Source organism: Cyanistes caeruleus, chromosome 6, assembly GCF_971803275.1.
Source record: "Cyanistes caeruleus chromosome 6, bCyaCae1.hap1.1, whole genome shotgun sequence".
In the NCBI taxonomy this organism is placed as follows: Eukaryota; Metazoa; Chordata; class Aves; order Passeriformes; family Paridae; genus Cyanistes; species Cyanistes caeruleus.
Genome location: NC_141706.1, coordinates 22,567,620 through 22,592,338, shown reverse-complemented (window position 1 = coordinate 22,592,338; position 24,719 = coordinate 22,567,620). Strand labels below are relative to the sequence as shown.

The window sequence follows — 24,719 nt, the reverse complement described above, 5'->3', positions numbered from 1 at the left end:
TGCCACAAAGCCTCTATATTCTCCAGAGAAAATTGTTCCCCTTCCTTGTGTGAGGAAAAAAAAAAAAAGAGTATAAAAACCAATCCAGCCAGCCTCAATTGCCTTGTAGGATTTCTCAAGCTCCTCAGGAACCTCTCAGTAGGGTTTCTGTTCTTGTTAGCACTGAGCTCTGTTATCCAGATCCGGAGTCTCAAAGGAGGGCTTCCTTCCCATAAGCTGTGCTGGAATTCAAACCTCCATGCTTCAAGCAGATCCAGCCCCCACATTGTGGCCTTAAAATGCACTAATAAAGAAATCAATGGAATGGAAGAGATGTGCCTGTAATAAACAGAACACAGCAGCAACGCTATGATCTCCTGCCTTGCAGATGCATTTTAAGTGTGTTGCCAATCACTAGGCCTCCATGTGAGCTATTACACCACTTCATTAATTCTCCTGGCATGCAGCCCAGCATGGCTGATACTGGTGTCTTGTGATCTTTCTGGTTTGGGGGGTGAAGGAAGGAAGGAAGGAATATAAAACAATATGCCACACGGTTCATAGAGAAGAGTAATCCAGTTATGACTCCCTTTCCCTTGGAGCACACGCTGTAACCAACCTCAGAGCTTTTCAAGGCAACAGTTTTACCTACCCATGTAGTTGGTTCTTTCAGCCAGCATGAAAAGGAACAAAACAGAGTGAATCATGGCTGAGATACTGAGCTTTAATGAGATGCTCCTCCGTGCACCCATAAGTTAATTTCGAGAATGGCTTTATCCGTACTGTGAACACTGATAATGAGATGAAACTGTAACATTTCCATTGACAGTCATGCAGGGAGTCTCCAGGTATTTCTGTCAGTCAGAGTGGGAGGCTCAGATGGGGTTGAGCTGTGTGATACAGCTAACTTTGTCAGTTCATCAAAGCGGGGAGACTGCAGTCAAAAATTCTTTGCTATCACAAGTGAACTGCTAAGTTTAGTCCAAAGTTTGGGTAGTCTTTAGGTCACTGCAGAGTCTTGACTGGCCTCATGAAGAGTAGCCTCATGTAGCCTCAGGTATGATGTAATTGTGTATCTCAGAGTCACTGTTTTCAGGGGGATATTCCTTAGGCCTGCATGGTTTTCTGTAGCACTGATAGCACTGACAGACTACCTGGAGGACACAGTAAAAGTTCAGTCCAAATGTGTTTGTGTAGGAAGAGGCAAGGATGGACTTGTTTCACTGACATAATTTGTCACTGATAGACTGCATGCTTGGTCTTGATTGTAATGAATCCCCGTTACAGAGCTATGTGTTGTGCAAATCCTGCATATGCACAGTGCAAAGGAATAAGCTGTAGTTTTTTTAGTATTTTTAGACCCTTAAGGGGAAGAGGAGCTGTGTATAGGCTCTGCAGGACTAATTCTGCTTATGGCAGAAATTGCACAGCAAGGCAGTCTTATGAAGAGATGGTCCTTGAAATGCCAAAGTAGCACAGTGAGTCTCTTCATTCCTTCAGAAGCAGGGAGGGTCTGTCTGCTAACAGCAGACAAGGAAGGAAGAGAAAGATGAGATAGGCTGCTGCTTCTACTATTTTAGATCTCTTCAGCTCTTCTTCCTCTTTACACATCCAGGCAATGGCATGCAGAGACACTCCCCATCTCTTTCACAGTGATTCTTCCTGGCATGCTGCCTTGCAGTGTTTCAGAATGGGAGAGGTTGTCCAATCCATCCTGAGTTGTCACTAGACAAGAAGAGTGAGTGCCTTTTGGTTAAACCTCAGGTCTGAGACCCAGGTTATCTGAGCTTGATTTCTGTCTCTGCTGAAGGCATTCACGGTGGTCTAGGACAAGATGCATTGCCCTTCTCTGCTTCAGTTCTCCATCTCAGCAAGTCATTGGTGTATCAGCAGACCTGTGACAAGCAGATAATTCAGAGGGCAGATAGACCTCAGTGTCCAAGCACCCTTTCTGATTTTAATTACATGACATGATGCTGCACATATTCTTTCCCCCTTATAATAGATGTGTATATATATCTAAAACATATGCAAGTGTCCAAGTCATTGTTAGGGTTGAAAATTTAAGATCTTGAATTTGGAAATGCCAGAATTAGTACTTTTTACCCCATCTCATCAAGGCTTCCATTTCCAGCACTCCATTCCTATCTCCTTCCTGATTAGTGCCACAGTCTAGCTGACTTCTCCCATTCATTTCTGCTCCATATTTGTCCCCAAATCCCAGATTGTTTTCTCTTTCTACTAGGTTCCAGCTCTAGTTTCCATTACCTTGTTGTGTGAGTCAGTTGCTGTCAGTTCTAGATCTACTTCATTCGTTTTGCACTCTGTTTTAAAGTTTGGTACCATGTAGTAATCCCACCCACAGCAGCTCAGAGTTTCAGATAAAAAAATTACTCTGTGAAGTGTTACCAATGCAGGTAGGATTTTGATCCCAATGCTCTAGAGAGCTTCTGCTAGTAAATGCAAACTGCAGTTTTCTAGTGAAATGCAATATTTCTATGACATAATTTCTAGAGAATGCAAATAAATACTCAGGTTTTCCCTTTGCAGTGGAGAATACTAGAAATTTTTCTTTCTCTTTCTTTTGTGTGTATAAGTATTTACTTAAAATTAGACTTAGTGGAAATGCTTCAGCCCATACACAGTATGCCTGCATACAAATACATGAAACCAGTCTGAGACAGACAAAAAGCAAGGAAAATTGTTAAATTGATAGTAAGTTACGAGGAATTTAAAATGAGGATTATAAAGGGAAATACCAGACAACCTTATTAATGACCACTGGTACCAGGATCACCTATAATACATCACAAGGTATGTTAAAAGAGATTGGATTCTGCAAAATCAGTCCCTGAGAGTTTAAGATGTGCTTTTCTTCAGATTGGTAGTGTAACATTTACTCAGCCTGTGCACATTAGGATATGCCCATTAAGTACAAGCTTGTACAGGTTTTTTTCAACAAATCTTTGCCTCATTTGATAATTGGATGGTGTGTTTTTGTGAGTAAACAGCTATTTAATGTTTGGGTTTTCCTCATCATTCATTTTATGGATCCATTTATAATTTCTGCTCACTGCTTTCAAGCCTTGCTATGAGGGCTAGGTAGGATTTTATCACTGTGTCTTAGGTTTGCAAATATTAATTATATTGTTTTCATACTATGTTTGCCACATTGATCTGGTTATCTCCATTTTTATGAGGACACAGGATTATGCAAAATGAAACTCAAAATTGTAAACCAGTTTTGAGTGTACAGTTGGATGCTCTTGGGGCCCAATACCTCAGGATATTTGGTCCTTGGTAACAGTCCTTTACTGGGAAAGCACAGTGCCTACCAACTGCAATTGCTGCTCCACATGCTTATAAATGCTGGGAAACTTGGATGTGTAGCACTGTGATTCTGAAAATTGGGGAACATGCAACTCATAATTACCTGTGAACATCTCAGTTAAAGGCACCTGTTCATTTTTTTTTTTTTGCAGAAGGATTCTCTGGCAGGGACAGAGAGTTTGATTCTCCCATGTGTCAGTCAGCTGCATGCTTGCAAACTTGTCTTTATTGACACTAAAGTTCCCTCACAGTGCTGCAGACTTCCCAACTTCAGTCACAAATAGAATTTGATTCACATTCCTACAGACTTCCCAACTTCAGTCACAGGTAGAAAAGAGGCATTGGGTGCAGCAACACATCCACCTGACTTACCTGCAGAGTACAGTGTAACATTTTCAACTTTTTTTTTTTTTTTACCAGTTCTTAACTTCTGCCAGTCTTTATGCCCTTTTAATACAAGTGTCTGGTTAATTTTTAAAATTAAAACCCCTTAAAGGTTCCATAATATAAAAATTTGAACTGATAATTAATGAACTGATTTACAGATTCCCCAAAAATGTAATTGCACCTGAGGAGTAAACAGCTGTAAGATGGCTGAGGGCTAGATGCTGAGTTTTCTCATCCAAAGGTAAATGACTGAGTTGAAGCTTTAATGGCAATATAGCATTCAGCCTTAACTACACCTACTACCTTAATTATAGTCTTACCTGCAGCTCCTGCCTTCACTGCAGCCTTAACTACCCACTGCTGCTGGAACCTTTCGTTAGTCTCTCCCTGCCTTTCTTTTCTCTATGATCTGTGGCTGTCGCTTTCACTACTCGGAATGCCGGTGTCCCTCTCCTGAATTCCCTTTATCTATTTTGCTACTCCTCTGCTCTTCCCCTTCATCTCAGCCCTTTGTTACCCAGCATGGGGGGAAAGTAGAGGCAGCCTTTTGCTCTAGTGGGTAACTCCTGCCTCTGAAAGCCAGCTTGGAGACAGTGATTAAGAGAGGGGAAAGAAGGACTCTAGAATCAAGCAACAGCAACAACTGCCAGATGTGTGAGGATTTCTCTGCAGCTGTACAACATCCTAAAGCAAGGTAACTTCACGCATAATAAAAACAGAGGAAAGGAGACTTCTCGTTCCTCCCTCTCTGCAGAAACTCTGCCTGTGAGGCCTAAAGGATGGCCCTCAAAGAAGCTTTTCTTCTCCCCCAAACAGTATCATCTTAAGGCATGGGACCAAAGGACTGAGGCATGGACACTCATCTTTACTGGGACTTAGGAACCCATCAGGCAGTGTAACACATGATTTGTCACACTGTGGAGTAGGATCACACAGCTTTTCTTGTCCTTCCTGATCAACCAACCACTTCTCTGGCAGAGCAGTTACTGTGTGTTCCCAGATAAACCATATGTGCCCAATGGATTTGTGTGTGCACAGTGCAGGTCTTTTTTACCTTTGTAAAAAAAACTGTAACTCACAGGCACATCACATCTGTACTGAAGATATGGCCCTGGTTGTCTCAGATCTACTGCAGCTGCACAACATCTTGATGTGCACAGATCAAGAACTAATTCTCTAGTTTCTCAGATGAAATTCAGAAAAGATGCATCATGGATATATACATTTCTTTCTGAGTGCCTGATTTAACTGTCCAGAGCTGTCCTGGATTTCACCATTGCTTTCTTGTCTTATTTCCTCTGATTTAAATCCCACGTAAATGCTCTAAGGTCCCCTAAGGTCCTTAAGATTACTGTGTCCTAGAGTCACAGCTGTGAATGACCATTCAGAGAGCCCTTCCTGCCCTGGGCAGGCTAGCCTTGGAAAATGCACATCACCATGGAAATAAACACTGCCAACATCGCTGTTATTTTGTAGCGGTACCCACAGGCAGCAACTGTTTCTTGATCTTGCTGAGCGATATATTTATTTGTTATCAAGGGCAGACTGGGGCTTTTGCTGCACAGAGATGTAGCAGAATGATGAGAAGGTGGCCTAGGGGAAAAGACAGGGAACGTTGCTCTTGACACATCTATATTGAATAATTAGTGATAAGAGCCAAAGAAATATTCATGACTCTGTAGAAAGATAAATAGATTTTTGATTAAATTTGAGTTTTGTCTTTACAGCAGTAAATCTGTGATTGGTAGCATGGAAATGAGTTTTTTATGGATTCTGGCTGACTGGAGGATCCCTTTTAAAGCTGTTAGCCAAGATAATGATGCAGATACCTAGCTAGTGTGTGCTGGCAAGAATTCAGAATGGCAATGCCAAAAACCTGTGCTCTCTGGGCAGTTGCAATGCAGCTGTTGAATCATCGAACGAACCCAGCTTGTTCAAAGGGTTTATTATAACCCTTATTTTCTCCACCCAGTCTCTTAGAACTTTGCAGAATTCAGTGGTGCCTTTTAAGATCTATGGCACATTCCACTGCAGTTCAGCAGGCCTCAGGAAGGAAAACATTTTGAGGGCATTTGCTAGTGGGACACATAAATACCTATGTACCTATCTTGAGTTCTTCTTATCCCAGCACTTACATTCTTTTCAAGTGTGTTAGCACAGGAAGCTCTCAGGTGGTTGCACTGCTCAGCACCCACAACTAAGAGTTCTGAAATTCTTGTTGGAGTCATAATATACAAATAAGAATTCAGAACACTCTGCAAATTGAGATACTAAATCTTCCAGTGCACCCCAGTGCCATTGCCATCCAAAGAGGATTGTACTGAAGGATATTGCTGAACTGTAAAGGATACCATGTGGGATTTGAGAAGTCTGGATAAAGTTTCTAGGTCAGCCACAGGCACCACCTGTAGTAGCCATTTGAATGTACTGTGTGTGCTCATGACTCACACAGAGAGGCAGCTGTACCTTGCAGGACCTAAAATACATGCAAGAGTGAGAGACTCAAACATGCTAAGTGACAGGAACTCAACAGTTACATAGACTGTGTCTGCACTCCTTTTACCCCCCATGTATTTTCCAATAAACCTAATGTGACTCAGTTGTACAGAACATGTTAGAACCAGCCATTCTGTTCTGGCGTGACTAAACTGAGCAAATATCCTTGATCTCTGTAATTCCTGTACTCTTTTTACTACCATGCGCTCTTTTTCCAAATTCCAGTTGCATAACTGTGTTCCTTAGAGCTCCCACACTGCCCTCCTTCAGTGTTCTGTGTAAGCAGTCCAGCACTAGAGAGAGTTGTACTTGTCAAACCTGGGCTGCAGTCCCAGTTGTGCTGCTGCTCCTTCCTTGTGCTTTATAAGTGCCTTAGGGATGGCCTGTACATTCTACACCACTGTTAGATACGAGAAAAAGACGACATCACTAGTCAAGCATTTCCTCAAGAATAATTTGTCTTCTAAAAGCTTGCAAGATCATGTGCTAGTACAGCGTTATGGCTTTTTGTGGTTTAGACTCTGGGGTTTTGGAAAGAATAGGTGTAGTGCAGCTCTTGGTTTGCTATAAGGAAACAATTTCACAGGAAACAATATATTTTGGAATTGTGGGAACATGTACATAACATAAAGCAGTACAGTGTCTCTGGCTTCACTTTCTTGTGGTGTGAAAGCTGCAGTTGCATTGTTCTTGCTTTAATCAGAAGAGTAGACTTGTGGTGAGCTTCTGGTCATCCTTTTCAAACAGGCCAACTGCAGCTTTTAAAAATGTTAAATAATGTTGTCCATGTTTCCATGGCTGTCAGTGACAGAGCTACAGAGAGATCCTGGGTAGACTGTCCTGCCCACTAGACACAAGACTATTCTTTCGGTCTTCCAATGAGCAGCTCTAGCCAGCTCTCTGAGGGAGGCTCTGGTTTTCATTATCTGTTTTGACTTTAGAACCGAGGTTTTTAAAATGTAGTCTAAACTAAGGCACCACTGAGCAGACAGACTGGTTAGAATACCTGTGAATAGCCCATCTCTTAAATAGGTCCAGGGTTGGTGGTGTATTAAATATTGGATTAAGCTGCTGAATTCCACTTTTCCTGAAATGCGTGAGGGATCAACTATGTTTTCTCTCTCATCATGGAAGCTTTGCTGTCAAGGTAGCTGCACTCCCAAGTGTACCCTGCATTTATTGTCATGCTCTGCCAAAAGCTGTGATAACAAATCAGGGCATGGCATGCCCATGGGATGGTATTTTGCCATAAGATAAGTGTAGTGTGTATGGAAATTCAATTAATGGGCTGTCTCACTGGGCATTAATATAGCATCCTAGCACAAAGCTAACCTCGCTGTACTTCTGGTTTGCTCATTACTTTGTGAGACAGGTATTGCCCAGCCATGATTGCATTTGTCACAAGAAGCACATGTACAAATGAAGACAGGCTCAGGGACTGCTGGGAGGTGTCAGTATAAACAATAGCATGATTTGCACACGGGTTTCAGACATTTTGCATCCCTTTTACTTGTCAAGTTACTTTAATGAAGGCTATAAAATAAATAGCCATGGCTATAATCTTTAGGAATTAAAATTATTACCTGGCAAGTTGAAGTAATTAACTCTTCTCAGCCAGGAATCAAACAAGAGATATATGAGTAGAAGGATGTGAAAAGAATATATTAACTTGCCAGGTAATAGTGCTACTGTCCATCCTTTTTCGGTTTTTTTAAAGCAAAAAAAAAATAAGGCACGTTGCAATCATGTATTGGCAGCTTTTGTGACCACTGATATAAATGAGAGTCATCTTAGCAGAAGAGATACCAGACATCGTTTAGGGATGCATCTGTCTTTTTTCCTGTAAAAGGTTTTACGGTGTGGGCCTTCCTTTTAATTAGATACAAGGCAAAGTTAAAGGGTGGGATTAGAGAGCTGGAATTCAGTACTCACAGAATATGCCTTGTCTTCCCTTAATTCCTTTCTTTGAAGAAATTCATAGCAGGCCCATAGAGTTTTAAATTAGGCTAGTTCTCGACCGTTTTCTGAGCTTGTTAGAAGTGTGTTCTTATTGAAGTAAGGAAAAATGTGCTGGTTTGCACACTTGTATTCTGTATAAGCAAGTCTGTCATCATTCTGCTAAACAAAATGGAAATGCACATAACCTTAAATACCAGGCTGTTACATGCTCATCTGACTGTATTTTGTCTTTCAGATCACCACATTATGCTTGTCCTGAAGTCATCCGGGTAAGTCGGTTAATATTAGTGTACATAAATACCATTTTTGAAGTGTCCCTCATTGCAAGTACGCAGATAGATCCTCTGTACAAGAAATCAGCCCAAGGCAGAGAGAAAGAAAAGGACAGAAAGAACCTAAATAGAGTTTGGTTTGTTTGGCTCAGTCCTGATTCAAGCCACACTGGGAAATAATTGTGTGTTATTCTCACAGTACCCTTTGCACCATGCGATCAGACAGGAGCCTGGATTAATTCGATCTTTTGACCCAAGGGACGTTTTCTGACCCTCAGCTTTCCTGTCTCCGGTGTAGCTGTCAGCTCAGTAGAAGAGCTGGGGTTGACTGTCAGTGATGTTGCTTTCCACTAAACAATATTCTTCCCCTCTGCTTTCCCTTTGTCCTCTGAAAATAAGTATCCAAGATTTCAGTGCCCAAGACTGCCCTCTTCCAAATCATGTCTCTACTGTCGAGTCAAACAGGAAGCACATGGGAGAGACTGTCCAGGCAACACTATTAGTTTGCAAATAACATGGCTGGTGTTATTGAAGGAGAAGAAGAGCCTGGAGAACCAGGGCAGAGAAACACACCTTCTTGATGTCCTTAATGCACCTGTTACTCTGTTTAAATGCCAGATCTGATAATTTGTGAGTTGTCAACCATTCCTGCCCTGCTCCCACTTCTGAGCCTTTTCTCAGAGATCCCAGATAAGACTGCAAGCTGATGTTCACAAAAAAATTAAATTAGCTGTCTGTGTAGTGGCTTCCTCCTAGTTGGGAAGGCCACCTTGGGAAACAGGTATCTGAGTTGAAATGTGGGGTTTCCCATTCTCCCCTCTCTCATTCTTCAAGGATAATTAATTCATTTACTAGTGATTGGTCTTTTGAACCTCTGTGTCATTGCTGCGCAGGGAGAAAAATATGATGGAAGGAAAGCAGACGTCTGGAGCTGCGGAGTCATTTTGTTTGCGTTGCTAGTGGTGAGTCATCTTCCTTGCACTACCCTTTAAAAAGAAAAGAAAAATCTGAAAGTGCTGCTGTATTTAATGGCAATTCTACTGACATCATGTACGGATGGCTTTTTTTAGTCCTCTATTTTTGTATCTCTCAGTGGCATCCTTTCCTCTTATTTCTACATCAGCCCCAAAGGAAAAGCATGAGGAATATTTCACTGCTTCTTTGAAACACTGTTGCCCTGCACAGGAGAGCATAGACAGGCATCAAAAACTTGTCTCCATAAATGCTCTTCGCTCATCGCTGTGATGTTGCACCATGTTTTTTGATGGGTAAGGGTGTGTAGGATTGCAAGTACAGGATACAGAGAATGTCAAACAAGTTGTCCTTCACAGGATCAAAATATGGCTGGGTTTGGGATGTGTTCACTTTTTTCTGCTGAATGTATTTATGTGCTTCAGCAGGTATATGCATACATTAACTGCAGTATTTTTTCAAGAGAAGACTTGAGAACCTCGTCTTTGTTTCATGCAAGCAGCAAGCTACATTTTAATTTGGTACACATGGGAATATAAAACTGAGCCAGTAGTACAAAGTTTAAATTAGTTTCCATCTGGCTCAGTAATACTTTAAGTGTTCAAAATATGGTGTCTTCTAACTTATCCTTCTTTTGATCAGAGTTTCAGTTCTCTGTGGAATTTATTCTGAAATGAACTTCTATTGTAACACTCCCAAACATCCAACAATTGGGTGTCCAGCTGAAGGCAGATCAGCTTGGCATTTGTTATCAATTTCCATAGTATAATGTAGGAAAATATAGTTTATGTTAATACAATCATATATCACATGCAGGTAAAGTACTCTATATGAATACAGGTTTTATGTGCACGTTAAGTATTTTATATCTGTAATAGTTCAGCTAATCATCTATAATTATAAAAGTAACAAGCCTGAAGTAAAATTTTGAGATTCTTGTATATTTATCAGTAAACCTGACTGCTTCACTTAAATGCTTTATTTTGAAAAAGTACTTGTACAGTGTAAAATGAGATAAATTCTGCATACTGTTTTTGTTTAAAATAGTTCAAAATTTTAGGGAACTTTTGTATCAAAAGATGTGCTGGTTCTTTTTTAATGGCTCAAATCAAAATAACTTGAAGTAATCTCAGTATGATGTTTTAATTCCCCTTAACTAATCTTACTCCTTTTTTCTTTTTAGTCATTACAATTCACTGACATTTTTTAAGTTTTAATTTTTTTTTATCTTGATGTTGCACTGGAAGGATTTCAGCTCTCACACCAGATAACACCTGGTCATCTCTTACTGAGCAGTTACTTCCATAGCTGATAAAATGGAAGTGTATAATGAGCTCTTAATATAACTTCTTGAATTTGTAAGAACAGAAGAGAGAATGTGTCAAGATGGTTAGGTTTTGTTGGAGCAGGCTTTTAATTTTCAGGGGGATTCTCTGTCACGCTTTGGTGTCTGTTGCTGCATCTTCATCTGTTCCTACATACACACATGTGCCTGAAAAATGATTGAAATAAGTCTATTACTGATGGAGAGTGCAGAGCTCGCTAGTTAATTATGTCAGGATGAACCCTGCAAAAACTATCAAGATATGATAGCAGATGGTAGTAATAAAAGAGATGTAGATGTTACCTTCAGGAGATGCCACACAGTGTCCTTTCTGATTTTACCAGGACTTAAATTGTGTTAGCCAAAGTACTGAACTATCAGAATTGACTTTCCTTTAGGTCTGGAATGCATAGGTAACTCAGGAGGTTGATTACAGAAGGCAGAGAGGGACTCTGCCTTCAAGGCCACTTGAATGAACAAACTCCAGTAAGCAGTGGCATCAGGTGGCTTCCTGAGGCTGCTGAAAATGGAGCTGTTGTTCTCCCTAAACCATAGACCCAGGATTGCTTATACAGATGCACTACTCACTGTAGTAAGAGCAGTGCCAGAGCTGACAACTTAAAGCTTCATTATCACAGCAGCTGACAGCTTGCAGCTTCCCACAAACCATCCTGGAAATCAAGGAAGCTCAGCACCTACTAGAATTAGGCAGTGAAAGAAGGAAGTGAGAATATCTAGGAAGGTGCAGACTTGCTATAAAAGGGTATCAGCTTCAGTCAGTAGAGTTACCCTAAAGATTTCAACTTCTCTTTTTCCTTTTTGTCCTTGCAGCAAGGATAGGTCTTTTACTGCTTTTTGTGGCAAGCTGATGATCTATTCAAAACGTAGTTTCAGCTAAAAAAACTCCAAGCCATTCATGTAAGTGAGCTACAGTAGGGAAGCAATAGGAACTGATGACCTGACCACAGCATGGGAACTGGATGGAGTATATTAAACAGGTAGAATGTCTGCTGCTTCCAAAGGCTAATGTTGGTTGGGGTTTCTTTCAGTTGTGTCATTTCAATGCTCGATCAGAAAGAGCATGTTCTTTACTGAAAGTCTCTCAAAAGCTGTTCACCTCCTTTTCAATGTCTGCAATAAATGTGTCTCAGGAAGATTAAAAATAAGGAGACGATAAACATTGCTGCTGTGAAAGTATGCCCAGGAGGAATACCAGCAGATCAAAAGCTTGAGCTGAATTTAAGTCAATCCATGCATCTTTGGTGAATTTGCCTGGAAAGGCAAGTTCATATTTTGTATTTTACTTTATTCTGGTAGTCATTTTCTAATTAAAAGTCTAATAAAAAAAACCAAACAGTGTCCTCAGTTTTGTTTCCTATATTAGAGGAAATACAGCAGCACTAAGAAATTATCTCTTTCCAATGGATAAAAAATATTTTTCACTCATTGTAATAATTCATTATGAGCTGTCTTCCTCTTTTCGATTCTCTCACCAGGTTTATCCTGGCTTTTCTCCTTTGGTCCTCTCCAGTTCTCTCCTATTGACTGCTCTGTCCCATCCCTGCAGGGCGCCCTGCCTTTCGATGACGACAACTTGCGGCAGCTGCTGGAGAAGGTGAAGCGTGGAGTGTTCCACATGCCCCATTTTATCCCCCCCGACTGTCAGAACCTTTTGCGGGGGATGATTGAAGTGGATGCCTCGAAACGTCTCACGGTAAGGAGGCAGCATGAGCAAGGCTTCATTTCTTGCCTTGTTGCAGGAATGGATGAGCAGCTAAGGTAACTTGGTGATTTAGTGTCACTCCTGTGTGTTTCCTCCTGAGCAAAGAAAGAGTGGAGTTGGTGGAGTCTTTGGGAAGAAGTTAGTTACCATCTCTTTTGAGTCATGAGGACGGATTGCTTTTGTGGCTTTTCTGTAGCCTCACGGTTCTGTTCCATATGTAACTCTGGGCATTTAAGAGAAATCCCTCATAGCTCATCACAGAACTGCTGGCCCATTCACATGTTTTGGAGTGCACCTGAGTTGTCTGATTCTTCTGTCTGATACAGCAGTTTGCTGGGTGATGTAAGTGTTTGAAGGTCACAGGTGTTCGGACTGGTATTTGAAGCTTTGCCATTAAATAGTGTGATTTTCTTACATTTCTGACAGAAGTGTTGGCTTCTCACTTCACACTACATAAGCTGCATTGTATTCTATCCTGCCTTTGCTCTGCATTATCCTCTAGCAGCCTTCAGAGCAAGTGTCTGCCAGTCTGCTCTTTCATCCTCTGCCCTGTGGTCTTGAGCACTCTTAGTCCCACAGTGTTGAGCTCCTGGCATTCAGCACTGCCTCCAGGATACAGCCCTTCACTACAACAGAGACCCAGCAAGGGTGAGGACTGTGTAGTGATTGTATCCTTCACTAACACTGTGTTCATGTTTTAGGGAATTAAAAAACATTAGCAATTAAAATAATTTTGGAAAGTAAGATTGCCTGCTTGTCAGTGGAGGCGTGTGCCTTTATGGGTACTTTGCCCTTGTAAATCCTATTGTCAGGCCATGGTGATGATTTTATACAGATTTACTAAGCTCACAGATTCTGAGTGGGAGTATGTATAGAGAAATGTAAATTTAAAACTCCTCCTGGTTCTTCAGTCTGCTAAAATATTTATAAATAAACTCTCAGATCACTGCTTGGCCTCTCTGCTGAGATTGGTAACAACAGCATCAGTCTGTGCCAGCTGTGACGATGCTTTTGGGATGCAGACACCTCTCTGCTAAGAAGTTAACTGAAATTCCCTTCACAACTCTTTACAATATTACCTGACAGCTGGGTTTTTCTTTCATTCATTACCAATCCAGGTCATGCTCTATTTGGTGGCATAGGGGAAAAGTTCTTCATGTTATTTCTAGTATCCCTACTTTTGCAAACCCAGTACCATCACATTTTACAGTACATAAATAGCTTTGATTGGGAAAAAATAAAAATAGGCACTTTAAAAGACCTTTTAAAACAGAATTTTAAAGAATTAACATTTTCACAAGTATATTCACAGAAATAACACTGCAGAGGTGAGGGCAATATCCTGAGACATGAGGCAGCTGTTCTTCCTGGCCAAAAAAGTCACCAAGTCCCTCTCAAGCTTAGCTCCCTTTCTGTGATGTAAACATACCAGCTTCTCTGTTATTTTGTTGGGGTTTTTTCTCAAATATATTAGTGCTGATGGTCTAAGTATGTTAGGAAGAAGATCATCAAGTGTTAGATCCTGCTTCAGATTGTTCTGAGTTCTTCCACAGGGCAGAGACAGGCCCTAAATATTTTGAGTGCAATACATCTGAGAATGTACATGCATAGGAAAGAAAAGCAGTTGAGGTAATTCAAGGTCTCAGAGTGACACCCATCCCCCTCCTTTTCTTGATCAAAATTAACCTCTTACTTCCTTAGGGAGGAAAGAAAACCCCAGATCAGGTAGTTATTGGCAAGCACATACCATTGAATTATGAATAAGAATTCAAAATAATACATATTAAAGAGCAGAGAGCTGGGAGGAAAAAAGGATGACTCTGTTATTAGCTGCAGTCTTATTTTCATTATTTGAGGGTCTCTGGGTCTGCTGTCCCTGCTGCTGTCACACTCCTCTGCTGTTAGTGAGCTGCTTGCTTTGATTGCCAGGCAGAAGGGAGCTCTTTGTTTACTGCACAAGAGCTGGGAATATAGAGTTCATTCTGAGGAGAGAGCTGAATTCTATTTTAGCTGTGTCCTGTGAAAAGGGGTATAAATACGGGTTTATTTGGAAGCCTCTATTCCTAGAAAATATCTCACTTGAATCAATTTGATATTTATACAAAGATGTGAGCAGATTTGCAGCTTGGGTACAATAAGTACAGATGTAGCTGTTACCATTACTGATCGTTTGCTGAATACCTCACTAGTGAATTCAGCAGAAAAATATAGTGAAATGTAAGGTCACTAGATTTTTTTTTTTCTTTCATTTTTCACTTCCCCTCTCTGCTTTGTTCCTCTTTTTTTGATTTGTATCTCTTTTCCTTTTTATCCAACTGCATTTCCCTCCCTGCAGTAATTGCCATTTCACAGTACACCCACACCTTCTCCAGTCCATCTGTTAAAATGATCAACAAAAACAGAACCAGCATTCACGTTTAACTGTCATCATTTGCTTCAGTGTTGGATCTTGAGAAGATTAATGGAGGGGAGGGTACTCAGAATTATTGTTGCTGGCCCTTTCCAGCCTTAAGAAACAGGCATTACCTTTCTTTGTATATGATTCATTTGTGGGAACAAGACTTTATTATGTCTTAGTAGAATATTGTTCACACTCACTATATGTTACAGGGCCTCAAATATGGTTTAGTGGGACATCCTTGACCACTCTGATTTACTGAGCCTGTTTGACTAAACATGCTGTAAAATAAAAGAATTTGTGGTTTTCTTTCATTAAGGATAAACTTTTCATTGAAAGTTGATCCTTGCTCCTGGTGATGGTATTTCTTACCACTCGTATTTATGAAAGGTGAAATCAAGCAAAGAATGAGTACCAAGATGATGAGCATTTGAAAGAGTCTGTCTGAGTAGGATGGCCTAAAAGAACTTCAGTTAATGTACACAGATGATGTCTAAGGAAGGTTGTTCTGGTTATCTGCATATTCATTAGAGGTAATTACTAGGGAGAGAAGGATTATTTAAGCTAAAGGAAGATACTGGCACAAAAACAAATGTATGTCAAATGGCCTTACAGGAAAGCAGGCTAGAAACTAGAAGAATTTTAGGCATATCAGTGGGGTACTGGGACAGCCTTCTAGTAGGAATAGTGTCAGGAGGGAAAAGTGAAGTAGTAATAAAGTTTGAGAAGGCTTATGGGAGGTGTGCTCTGGGTACTAAAGTACTTCAGGATGAGATTTCTTTCAGTTATGTGCTCTTCAAATGATTCAGTGTTGCTACAGCAGAAGATTACAGCTACTGTAGTAGAAACCAGTTGCATTCTCAGCCAGTATTTTCTTCTCCACAAAGACAAAGGCAAAGGGCAGAGGCGCTTTCCTTTTAAAGATGGGCGAGCACTCTTGAAATTCTGTTTCTAGAGCAAGGTGGATCAGAGCAGATGTTGCAGAATAAGCTATTTCTAAAGGTGTTACTGTTCTAGTATTGACATCTTATACTATGGTAGAATGACTTGTCTTCCATGTTAGGTGTCCATATAGGTGGAAATACCTATCCCTTAATATTACCTAAAAATTCCTTGAATTACACATTTTTTCAGAATATCCTCTCTGCTTTCTGATTTTGTTTTTTCTTGGATCTGATATATGCTAATGATGACCTGCAGAATCTAAAGAATGTTACAAAAATGAAGAAGGGAAAACCCACCTGATTAATTTCTGTAGATGGTCTTATGGTAAGGTGCCTATTCCATCATCTAAATTTTCTCACTTTACAACCTGTAGAATGGAGGTAATTATCCAATTGATGTATTTAGGCTGCCAAGGGCCTGTTCATGCCCAGTGTACGTAGGACAATGATACTTGATCTTTTCAAGGTTCCTGGAGGCTGCTTTAGAACAGCTGCTACTGCTGAAACAGGTAATGGTTTTATCAGTGCTGTTTGCACTGCCAGCCTGAACCCTGTGGCCAGAAAAAGCCTGTGTCTTGGCTTACATTACACAGTAGGTTTAAAGCTCAATTAGGAGATCTTCTGGATGAAGAAGATTCATTTGAGGTGTGAGTGCACAGATGGGTTTGAGGCTGTTCCCTTTCCGGACAGAGAAGTTTGAAATTTGACATAAGTTCAAGCCCAGAAGCCCTCATCTATATCCACAGACTTTGAGAAAGTTTTTCTTCAGGTCAGAACTTTTCAGCTTGGCAGCCGCTCTGCTGAGATCAGTGCCGAGGATGTAGACAGCGCTGTCTTGTTTTCCATCTGCCTGTCTGTCTCCATCTGTTGTTCCCTGCCTTAGAATTCAGACGTAAGCTCTTTGTGGGAGGAGACCTCTTTTTCTGTGGAAAAACCTCTTTTTCTTGTGCAGCTCTGTATCACAGTGGATCTCTCATCTGTGAGAGGCTCCATGATGCTTCTTCAGTGTACAAGTTTAATATTTGGAAATATTTTATGTAAAATCATGATGAAGGAATTCTCCCTCTCCTTCCATTACAGCATCTTAGCCTGCAGAAATCTCTCTGACTGTGCATGTGCAGTGGATCTGAGCATGTTTTGTTGTTTCAGAGATGATGTCATGAGACAGTTGCCTGCAGTGACTAGGAGACATTAGGAAGCAGCATTTTTACAACTTCCATAAAATGGTATTAAACTTGGCAAACTCATGTGCAAACAGCAAGAAAAACCCTCTGGGAAGGGTTGTTAAATGCCTTCGTCACTTAAATGCATTTAAACATTGTGTTTAAATGAAGGCAGGAGTGAGATTAGCTCCCACTGTGTATCTCCCTCCCCTGCACTGCACAGCAGAAAGCATACAGACTTCTCCTTGTCAAAACCAATCGCCCTCCCATAACCCTCCTGTCACTTTAATGCAGACAAAAAGCAACAAAGCATTAATTAATTACCTTTAAAACAGCAGTGAAGATGTTGGCAGCAGCAAGCACAATTCTAATAATATTTCAATGCAATTACGTTTGAATCAGGATAGGAAATGGGTTTGTAGAATACTTTTCATATCTGTGATATTCCTGCATACTTCACAGGAACGGTTTTGATGTGGATTGAATGGTAGATGTGTAGATAAACAGCAGCCATGAGAGCTGTCATACACCTTCAAATGTCTATCAAGGTGCAACGGGGCTTCTCTTTCAGAAAAATGCAGGGTGTTCATTAGTTTGAAGGAGAGTGATCAGCAGGGATGGGCAGAAGGCATTTGACATAATCTCTGAAGGAGCCCAGAGGTTCTGTGACTAAGACATGAACGGGTGACCCTCTCTTCTTTACCCTCTCTAACTCAAAGTGAAGTGCTGTTGTCTGCTTTGCCATGGCATTTCTGCTTATCACAGACACACAAGAGCACAGAGTCCCATGGAGACAGAAAATGCAGCAGGAGAAGCAGGCATGAAAGAGGCTTGGACAATGCATAACTGTATCATCTGCATCTTGTCTGAAATCATTAATCTCTCTAACCCTCCTTTTGGTGTTGGGAAATAATGAGCAGATGTGGTTTTACCAACACAGGAGACAGAGTCCACCCCCTAGCAGGTCCTCACAGAATTACATATCTGATAAGGAACAGCTCTAAGATCTTGCCCCATGGAAGCTGTACAAAATAGGCTCTCCTTGTGTTTTGTGATTATACCTCAGCTTGCACAGAGTCAGAAGAAACAGGGCTGAGTCTCCAGGCTGTTGGGGGAACTCCCAAATCAGAACTTTATCTTGATGGGAGATGGCCGTGTGTCAGGAATACTCCACCTTGCTCTTAATAGTGCAGGGGTTAGAGGACTACCTTAGAGTGTAGGAGAACTGTGATGAAGGGGAATTACTGTGGAGGACTGGGTCCACAACTGGAAACTGTGCAAGTCTGCCTGGGCTGGTGGATGTGTGTGCTTGGGGCACTGGCACTGGTTAGAAGACAGATGAGTGCCAACTGCACCTCTGATTGCAGTGTGGATACAGTCTGGGGTTTGAAGGAGATTGTTTCCCACACTGTTCCCTCCAGCTTCCTGTCATGCTTTCCTAAGCTGCAGTCCGTTGTTTCTTTGTTGTAAGGAAAAGCCCTGACTCACTTAAAAATTGATCTCATACAGGGCCAAACTCATGTCTTGCTGGTTTCCCAGACAGGGAGCTGTTGCTCCATAGCACAAAGGTCTCTGATTCCTTGCTCTCTGTGGCAAACACTTTATATCTCTGAGATTTTGTTGTTTGCTTGTTCCTTATTTTTTCTTTTCTTTTTATTTCTTTTTCTCTCTGATTCTAATTATTGTGGAAGTGGAATGTAACATTCCCCTGAATGTTGCACAAGTGTGCATTTTGTTCTGCACCTACAAAGGTGCTGCATAGTGATGAATATAAAAAACACTGCCTACATATAAAATAATCCCTGGACATCCAAGAAAAGTTCTTTTCTGCTTTGATGATTAAAACAAAACATATTTGGAAGGTTCTGCTGTAAGTACATTATATGAACTTTTGTTCTCTCTGCTATTAAGGGTTTCTCTTGGAAAAATCATGTTGCCTTCTTTTCCTGTGCTTGTGGGAAAATACATCATTGTAATGTTTGTGGAATCTGCCTTCCATAGCTGGACATGGCTGCTTTCAGCTTTAATCAGTCCTTCACTGCATAATGACATTTTCATGTTTGGAACGGGAAGGAGGGAAGTAAAATAAATAAGTGGTCTGGTGTTCCAAGTGCAGAATTAGTAAATTACATAGAACCTTATTCTGCATGGTCCTTAGATTTTGATGATAAATGTGAAGCCAATCTAGAATGATTGGCTGTATCCAGGAAGGTCACGCCACATATGCACAAATTATTTTGTTTATTATCTGTTTGAAACTATTTTCTTCTTTCTTCCTTTCTCTTTTTCTCCAAAACAAAACTAGAAATGCAATCTAAGTACAAAGGATCAACTATTATGTACATACAGAAATGAGCAGTTAGATTGAATAGGGAAGGACTTGGGAAGGGAAAAGCTTGAATTTCCAGAACAGTTACCTGTGAAGCCTTGCACTTAGCATTTGCCTGGGATTTGCTTCTTACTGATGCATTGTCTGTAATTAAAGTGTCATTTCCAGTGGGATGGGTTAGGATGAGCAGCTCTTTATGCAGCATAAAGTTCCTGTTGTATGCATAGGTCCATCTCTGAAATTTTGGATTTACTTGAATAAGCCTTGAATAAGTATGACTTGTGGAGTTACCTTTTCTAGTTTACGACACTAATTCCTTGTTTTCTTTTCCTTTACAGCTAGAACATATTCAGAAACACATATGGTATATGTAAGTAATTTTTTTTTTTTTAATTTTTGCATACATTCATTGTTGATTCTGGTATTCTAGTGATCTGTGAAGAGACCACTGGAAGAATGAGGCTGGAGTCTGAAAGCAGGTTTCACACACATGAGAAGAAGGGACAGAGAGCAGAAAAGCATCTAATTTTTTTCATTTTTTTGCCCTTTGCTATTCATATAATTGCATTTATATGTACCAGCCCAGGAACATTTTTGTACAATGGCTAACAACTGCTTGAAATAAGACATTCAGTCCAACAACTTTCTGTGTTAAAGAGATACCTACAGGTGATCAGCAAAAAAATACTCAGCTAGCAACCATATTTAGCTTGCTATCCATGTGCTACAGACAGTCCCTTGTAATACCTTCTTGACAAGAAAGCTTTCATTTGTTCCTTCTTGGCATCTTGGCTTTTCTCTGAAGTAGAAACAAAAGTGATGATATTGATAAGTAAGCACCTGTGAGCAAGAGCTTCTCTGTCTCATAATCCCCACTCCTTCTTCATAGCAAACTAAGAGGCTGCTTCTGACCTTGTAACCTGTTGATGTGAGAGTACTTCTGTGACTTGATTAAAAACAGCAGTCCTGACAGTGAAACCGGAGGTCTGTGAGAAAAGTACACGCCTGTCTGGTGGTTTGGGTGTAAGGAAGATTGATGGCTTTTAAAAGTGACCTTGCTCTTTGTGTAGCCTTAGTAGTATTTCAGGAAGCCTAAGTAAATAAACTTTTTATATTATGATATCCTAATCAAACTGAAGAGAATACTTCACATAATAAACAATGAAATTATGCTTGGATACATTTCTCAGGATCAGCATTTCCCAGGTGGATGGTAAAGAAAGTCCTACCTTCATAATCCCATCATTATTCTTGAGAAGTACTCAAGGATGATATGAACTGATATATAAGTCTGTCACCATGAAAGAAATCACTTTTTCTTTATTTGTTTAATTTTCTTTAATTCTATTTTATGGGCCATGTTCACCTCTGGATTTATATGACTTTAGTAGGACCTGAGGGGGTTCAACAGATTGTTGAATAGCTAAGAAAAAAAATTGGAACTAAGAAAATACTTAGTTCACCTGAAATAGTGGCAGCGCTCTTCCCATGGCTTTTCCATGCTCTCTTCAGTTACCAGACATGGCACCTTCTTAAAGCAAAGAAGTACTGGAGGTTTCCTGCACATACTTTTTTTTTTTTTAACTCTCCTGAGTAAATGTAGAACAAATGGAATGGGAAAATCTCTAATTGTAATCTCTGAAATCCCTACTGTAAGATCTTGCTAGCAATTGCAGAAGTAAATACTGTTTACATCAGATTGGACAGATAATTCCCCTCTGTTTTTTTCATGGAATGAAATCGGCTGACACCCTCTGTGCTTTTATCAGAACTGGAATAGGAAATAAAATGAAAAGTCATTGATCATTTATGTTGTTATTTTTACAGTCCTCAAGATTTTTGCCTGTAACTTTTCACTTGTTGAAGGACTGTTGTCCTAGGCTCACATACGCAATTGTGCAGGTGCAATTTCATGACTTTAGTCTATATTTAGAATTTGAAGATTTTTTCCTTTGGAGACATAAACATTTGAACATTTTCATGTATTTCTCAATGAAGGTCAGACTCTCTGATGATTGCCACAGTAAACTGCATCTGAGGCTGTTTTCAGAAGTAGAAACTGAGTTTTGCAAAAGCAAATCTCCTCTAGACTCCCAGGGTAGTCAGTGCAGAAGGGCTCTTCCAAATGTCTCTTTAGATTGCCTAAAAAGAAGTTTCTGCTCAAAATAGTTTTTTTAATGAGTCTCTTTCTCATTTTCTCTGTACTGGCCATGGAGTGACCTCAGGAGGTTAACGTCCTGTGGCTAATTTTAGTCAGTGAATGACCTTGCCACCTCTGAAACTCAACTGCTTTCATCTGGTAATGTTTCACAACCTCCTTGCATTCATTTTGCCTGGAAATACTTACGCTGACAGAGAAGGGGTTGTAGTGTTTTATCCTATGGCTCTTTTGCTCACCTCTTAAATCTTTTTCTTAATTTTATCTACTATTCTATGTAAAATCTTCATCCTTTGTCATATATAGGTTACTGACCTGAAAGTGGTACTCACAACATCGAAGCAGTTTCACTTAATTCTTCAAATAAATATTGAGACTACTGTAAAACTGAAAAAAATATTTAATTGCGGATTTAGGCAGGCAGAGAAAGAGGTCTTGAAAGTTGAAGTCATGATTCACAAGCCTAAAAAAGGAAAAAAGAAACCTAAGTGAAACCTTTCATCAGCACCTCCAGTTCTTGCTCTCCCACCCAAATTAATTCAGTGAGGTTTCTCAAGTCTTTTTTAATTGAAATAATTTATTTTTACCTCAAATGCAGGTTATCATAAACCAGAAAATAAACAGCAGTTATTTTCCCATTTTTTAGTAAAGTAAAAGATCAAATAAAATTACTTATTATGGTAAATATGCATTCCTGTAACACTGAATTACTGCCTTAATTGTGAAGGTACCACACTTACTAAAACAAGAAAAAAGAGTAAGTGTACTGATTCTGCTTTGCTTTGCACTGATGCAAATGGGCATCTCAGTGAGATTCATGAGCGAATTTCATGGAGAGAAAATCCACCCAGATCAGGAATCACAGCCATTGTATCCACCGATCCTCACAAAAGAGGGTGGGTTTTAAAGCAGCAATTACATTCATGTGGGCCTTTAAAAAAATATATGTGATTTGCAGTAGTCACTGTGTGACATTGTTTGATGTCTGTGTGGGCTGCAATGCAACAAATTTGTCACTCTGCTAGACTGAGAATGGAACAGGCATTGCAGTCATGCCAATCACAGCCCAGACCCGGTGATTTTCGTTTCCTGGAGCTCTGAATTGCACTGCCAAACGACGAGATGCCTCTTTGCAGATTTTACTTGTACCTGATGAGGAGGTGTGAAAATTCCTGACTGTGTCTGAGGCTGACCAGGTGCAGGGCATAAGGAAGTGCCACTCTGGAGTGCACGGAGGATGGCAAGCTGTGCTTTCTAGAAATGGCTCCTGTGCTGATTGATACAAAAGAAACTTGTAGATTCTATTCAGACTAGGGCAACTAGTGGGAAACCCAGGCTTCCTGGAAATTTTCAAAGACAATAATTCTTTTTAATCTCTTTAAATTACCGTAAGGACAGCTGCTTGTAATACGAATGATTAATTAATTCAGTACTTTTCAGAAGTGAACTGTAGATCATTAAAAAGCAAAAACACTCAGCTGCTGTTCAAAGGTCTATCCTGCAAGAATTTATCTTAATGACAAGGTCATCACTGGATTTAATAGTGCAAGGTTATGAACTAATCATTGCTTATTACCTTCTGAGAGCTAGATCTTGATCCTAAGAGGTGGCAGTAGTGACCTCTTAGAAAGAATAAGATGTTTCTTTAGTTGAACAAGGATTTTTGAGTGTAGCCCTTAGATTCATGGTGGTATTGCAGTCACACATTTGCACCACATAAAGGAAAGAGAGGACCCCACTCATGGAGCAGGGCAACTTCAACACTGCACAAAGCAGCCACTGAGAAATAGCAGACATTATGAGTAAACAGTTTCTCTGGCCAAAACACCTACAATTGGTGTTTTTCAACAATTGACCAACACCACCACCAAACCCACTTCTCACTGCCTACTGAAATAAAATCAAAGGATATTCCGGATGTCTGCAATATATATCATTAGTCAGTTAGAAATACCCTGACACCTTGACCTGTTTCTTACAGTCAGGGCCTTTAATTGCAATGAATAATCAATATTTCCTGAGCCTAGTGAATGGGATGAGATAATTGTGCAGAAAGCCTGTGTTAACTACATTTGAAAGAGTAATATGTTCTACTGCTAATGGTGTGTTCTGAGGTCTGCCACTGACCTCAGGCATCACACTTGAGCCAAAATTTTCAAATTTGCATGTCTTAAGAGAAGCAGAGATTGTCGTGTTTGGGCATGCAATTAAGCAGCGTGGTTTCCCCCCAAAACCCTTTAAAGTGTGTCAAGTAGGAGCCTGAGCACTGAGGTGTCTTAATCACATTGGAAACCTTAATGAAAGAAACTGCTGCAGTGCCAGTTGTAATCAGAAATGGTGAAAAACAGTGATGGTTTGTTCAGAGCTCCTTCGAAAGGGAATCATTCAGCTTGCACTTTTCAGCCTTGTAGTCTGAGGTCTGGCCAGCTGATGAGACAACATCTCTAAAAACATGTAGTGTTTTATAAATGTTTGGCATTAGGATGCTGAACAGCTGCTTCTGTTACAAGGGCACTGGTAAGTGAAGTTCCTATTACCTTGCTGACTGAACACAGACATTTCTCATTAAATGCCCAAATCCACAACCTGCTGGTCAGTCTTAGCCTTCCTGACAGTTTCTTACGAGAATAATATCTGTCTGGTTGGATGCTCTGGTCTCTCAGTGGGAATTTAGCAAGCTATTTCCATCTGTTGCTGCAGGCTGTGTTTCAGAGTATGGGTTCATTTGTGACTCATGTTTCTTTTCTCTCCTTTCCCTCCCCCTTTCTCTCCCTCATCTTCTTTCCTCTGCAGAGGGGGTAAGAATGAGCCAGAACCAGAGCAACCAATCCCTCGAAAGGTGCAGATTCGTTCTCTCCCTTCCTTGGAGGATATTGATCCAGACGTGTTAGATAGCATGCACTCGTTAGGCTGCTTCCGTGACCGAAATAAACTCTTACAGGACTTGTTGTCGGAAGAGTAAGCACTTGCTCAGTCTTCATACCAGTTGGGTGTCCAGGGGCTGGGATGCTTATGAACCTGGGGAGAGGCAGAGAGCACTTTAACTAATGTCTCTCTCTCTCTGAGTGACTGGGAAGAACTTCTCACCCTCTGGCTGCTCATTTGCCAGTCAGGTGTTGGGAGCAAGCCTTTCTTGCTCCATGGGTCAGAAGCTCACAGCCTGACCAGCAGTGGAGGCACTGTGCTGTTTCTTCCCTAGCTGCCAGGCCAGGTCACTTCACTAAAACATGGGCTGCACAGTCCACATGGGGAGGTATAATTGCTGGTATTTGTGTTGGATATGCC

General features: G+C 40.5%; 1 protein-coding gene across 20 annotated transcripts in view; it reads left to right on the top strand.

The window, feature by feature from the left end:
• The window catches only part of BRSK2 (BR serine/threonine kinase 2), a 302,009-nt gene that overhangs the window by 223,322 nt on the left and 53,968 nt on the right, over positions 1-24,719 (top strand). For all 20 annotated transcript variants that reach the window (XM_086895631.1, XM_086895630.1, XM_023928934.2 and 17 more), the window contains exons 6-10: positions 8,387-8,420; positions 9,317-9,385; positions 12,287-12,433; positions 19,615-19,646; positions 24,228-24,392. In XM_086895631.1, the coding sequence (XP_086751757.1) occupies positions 8,387-8,420; positions 9,317-9,385; positions 12,287-12,433; positions 19,615-19,646; positions 24,228-24,392 (447 nt within the window). The remainder of the gene's footprint in view (positions 1-8,386; positions 8,421-9,316; positions 9,386-12,286; positions 12,434-19,614; positions 19,647-24,227; positions 24,393-24,719) is intronic.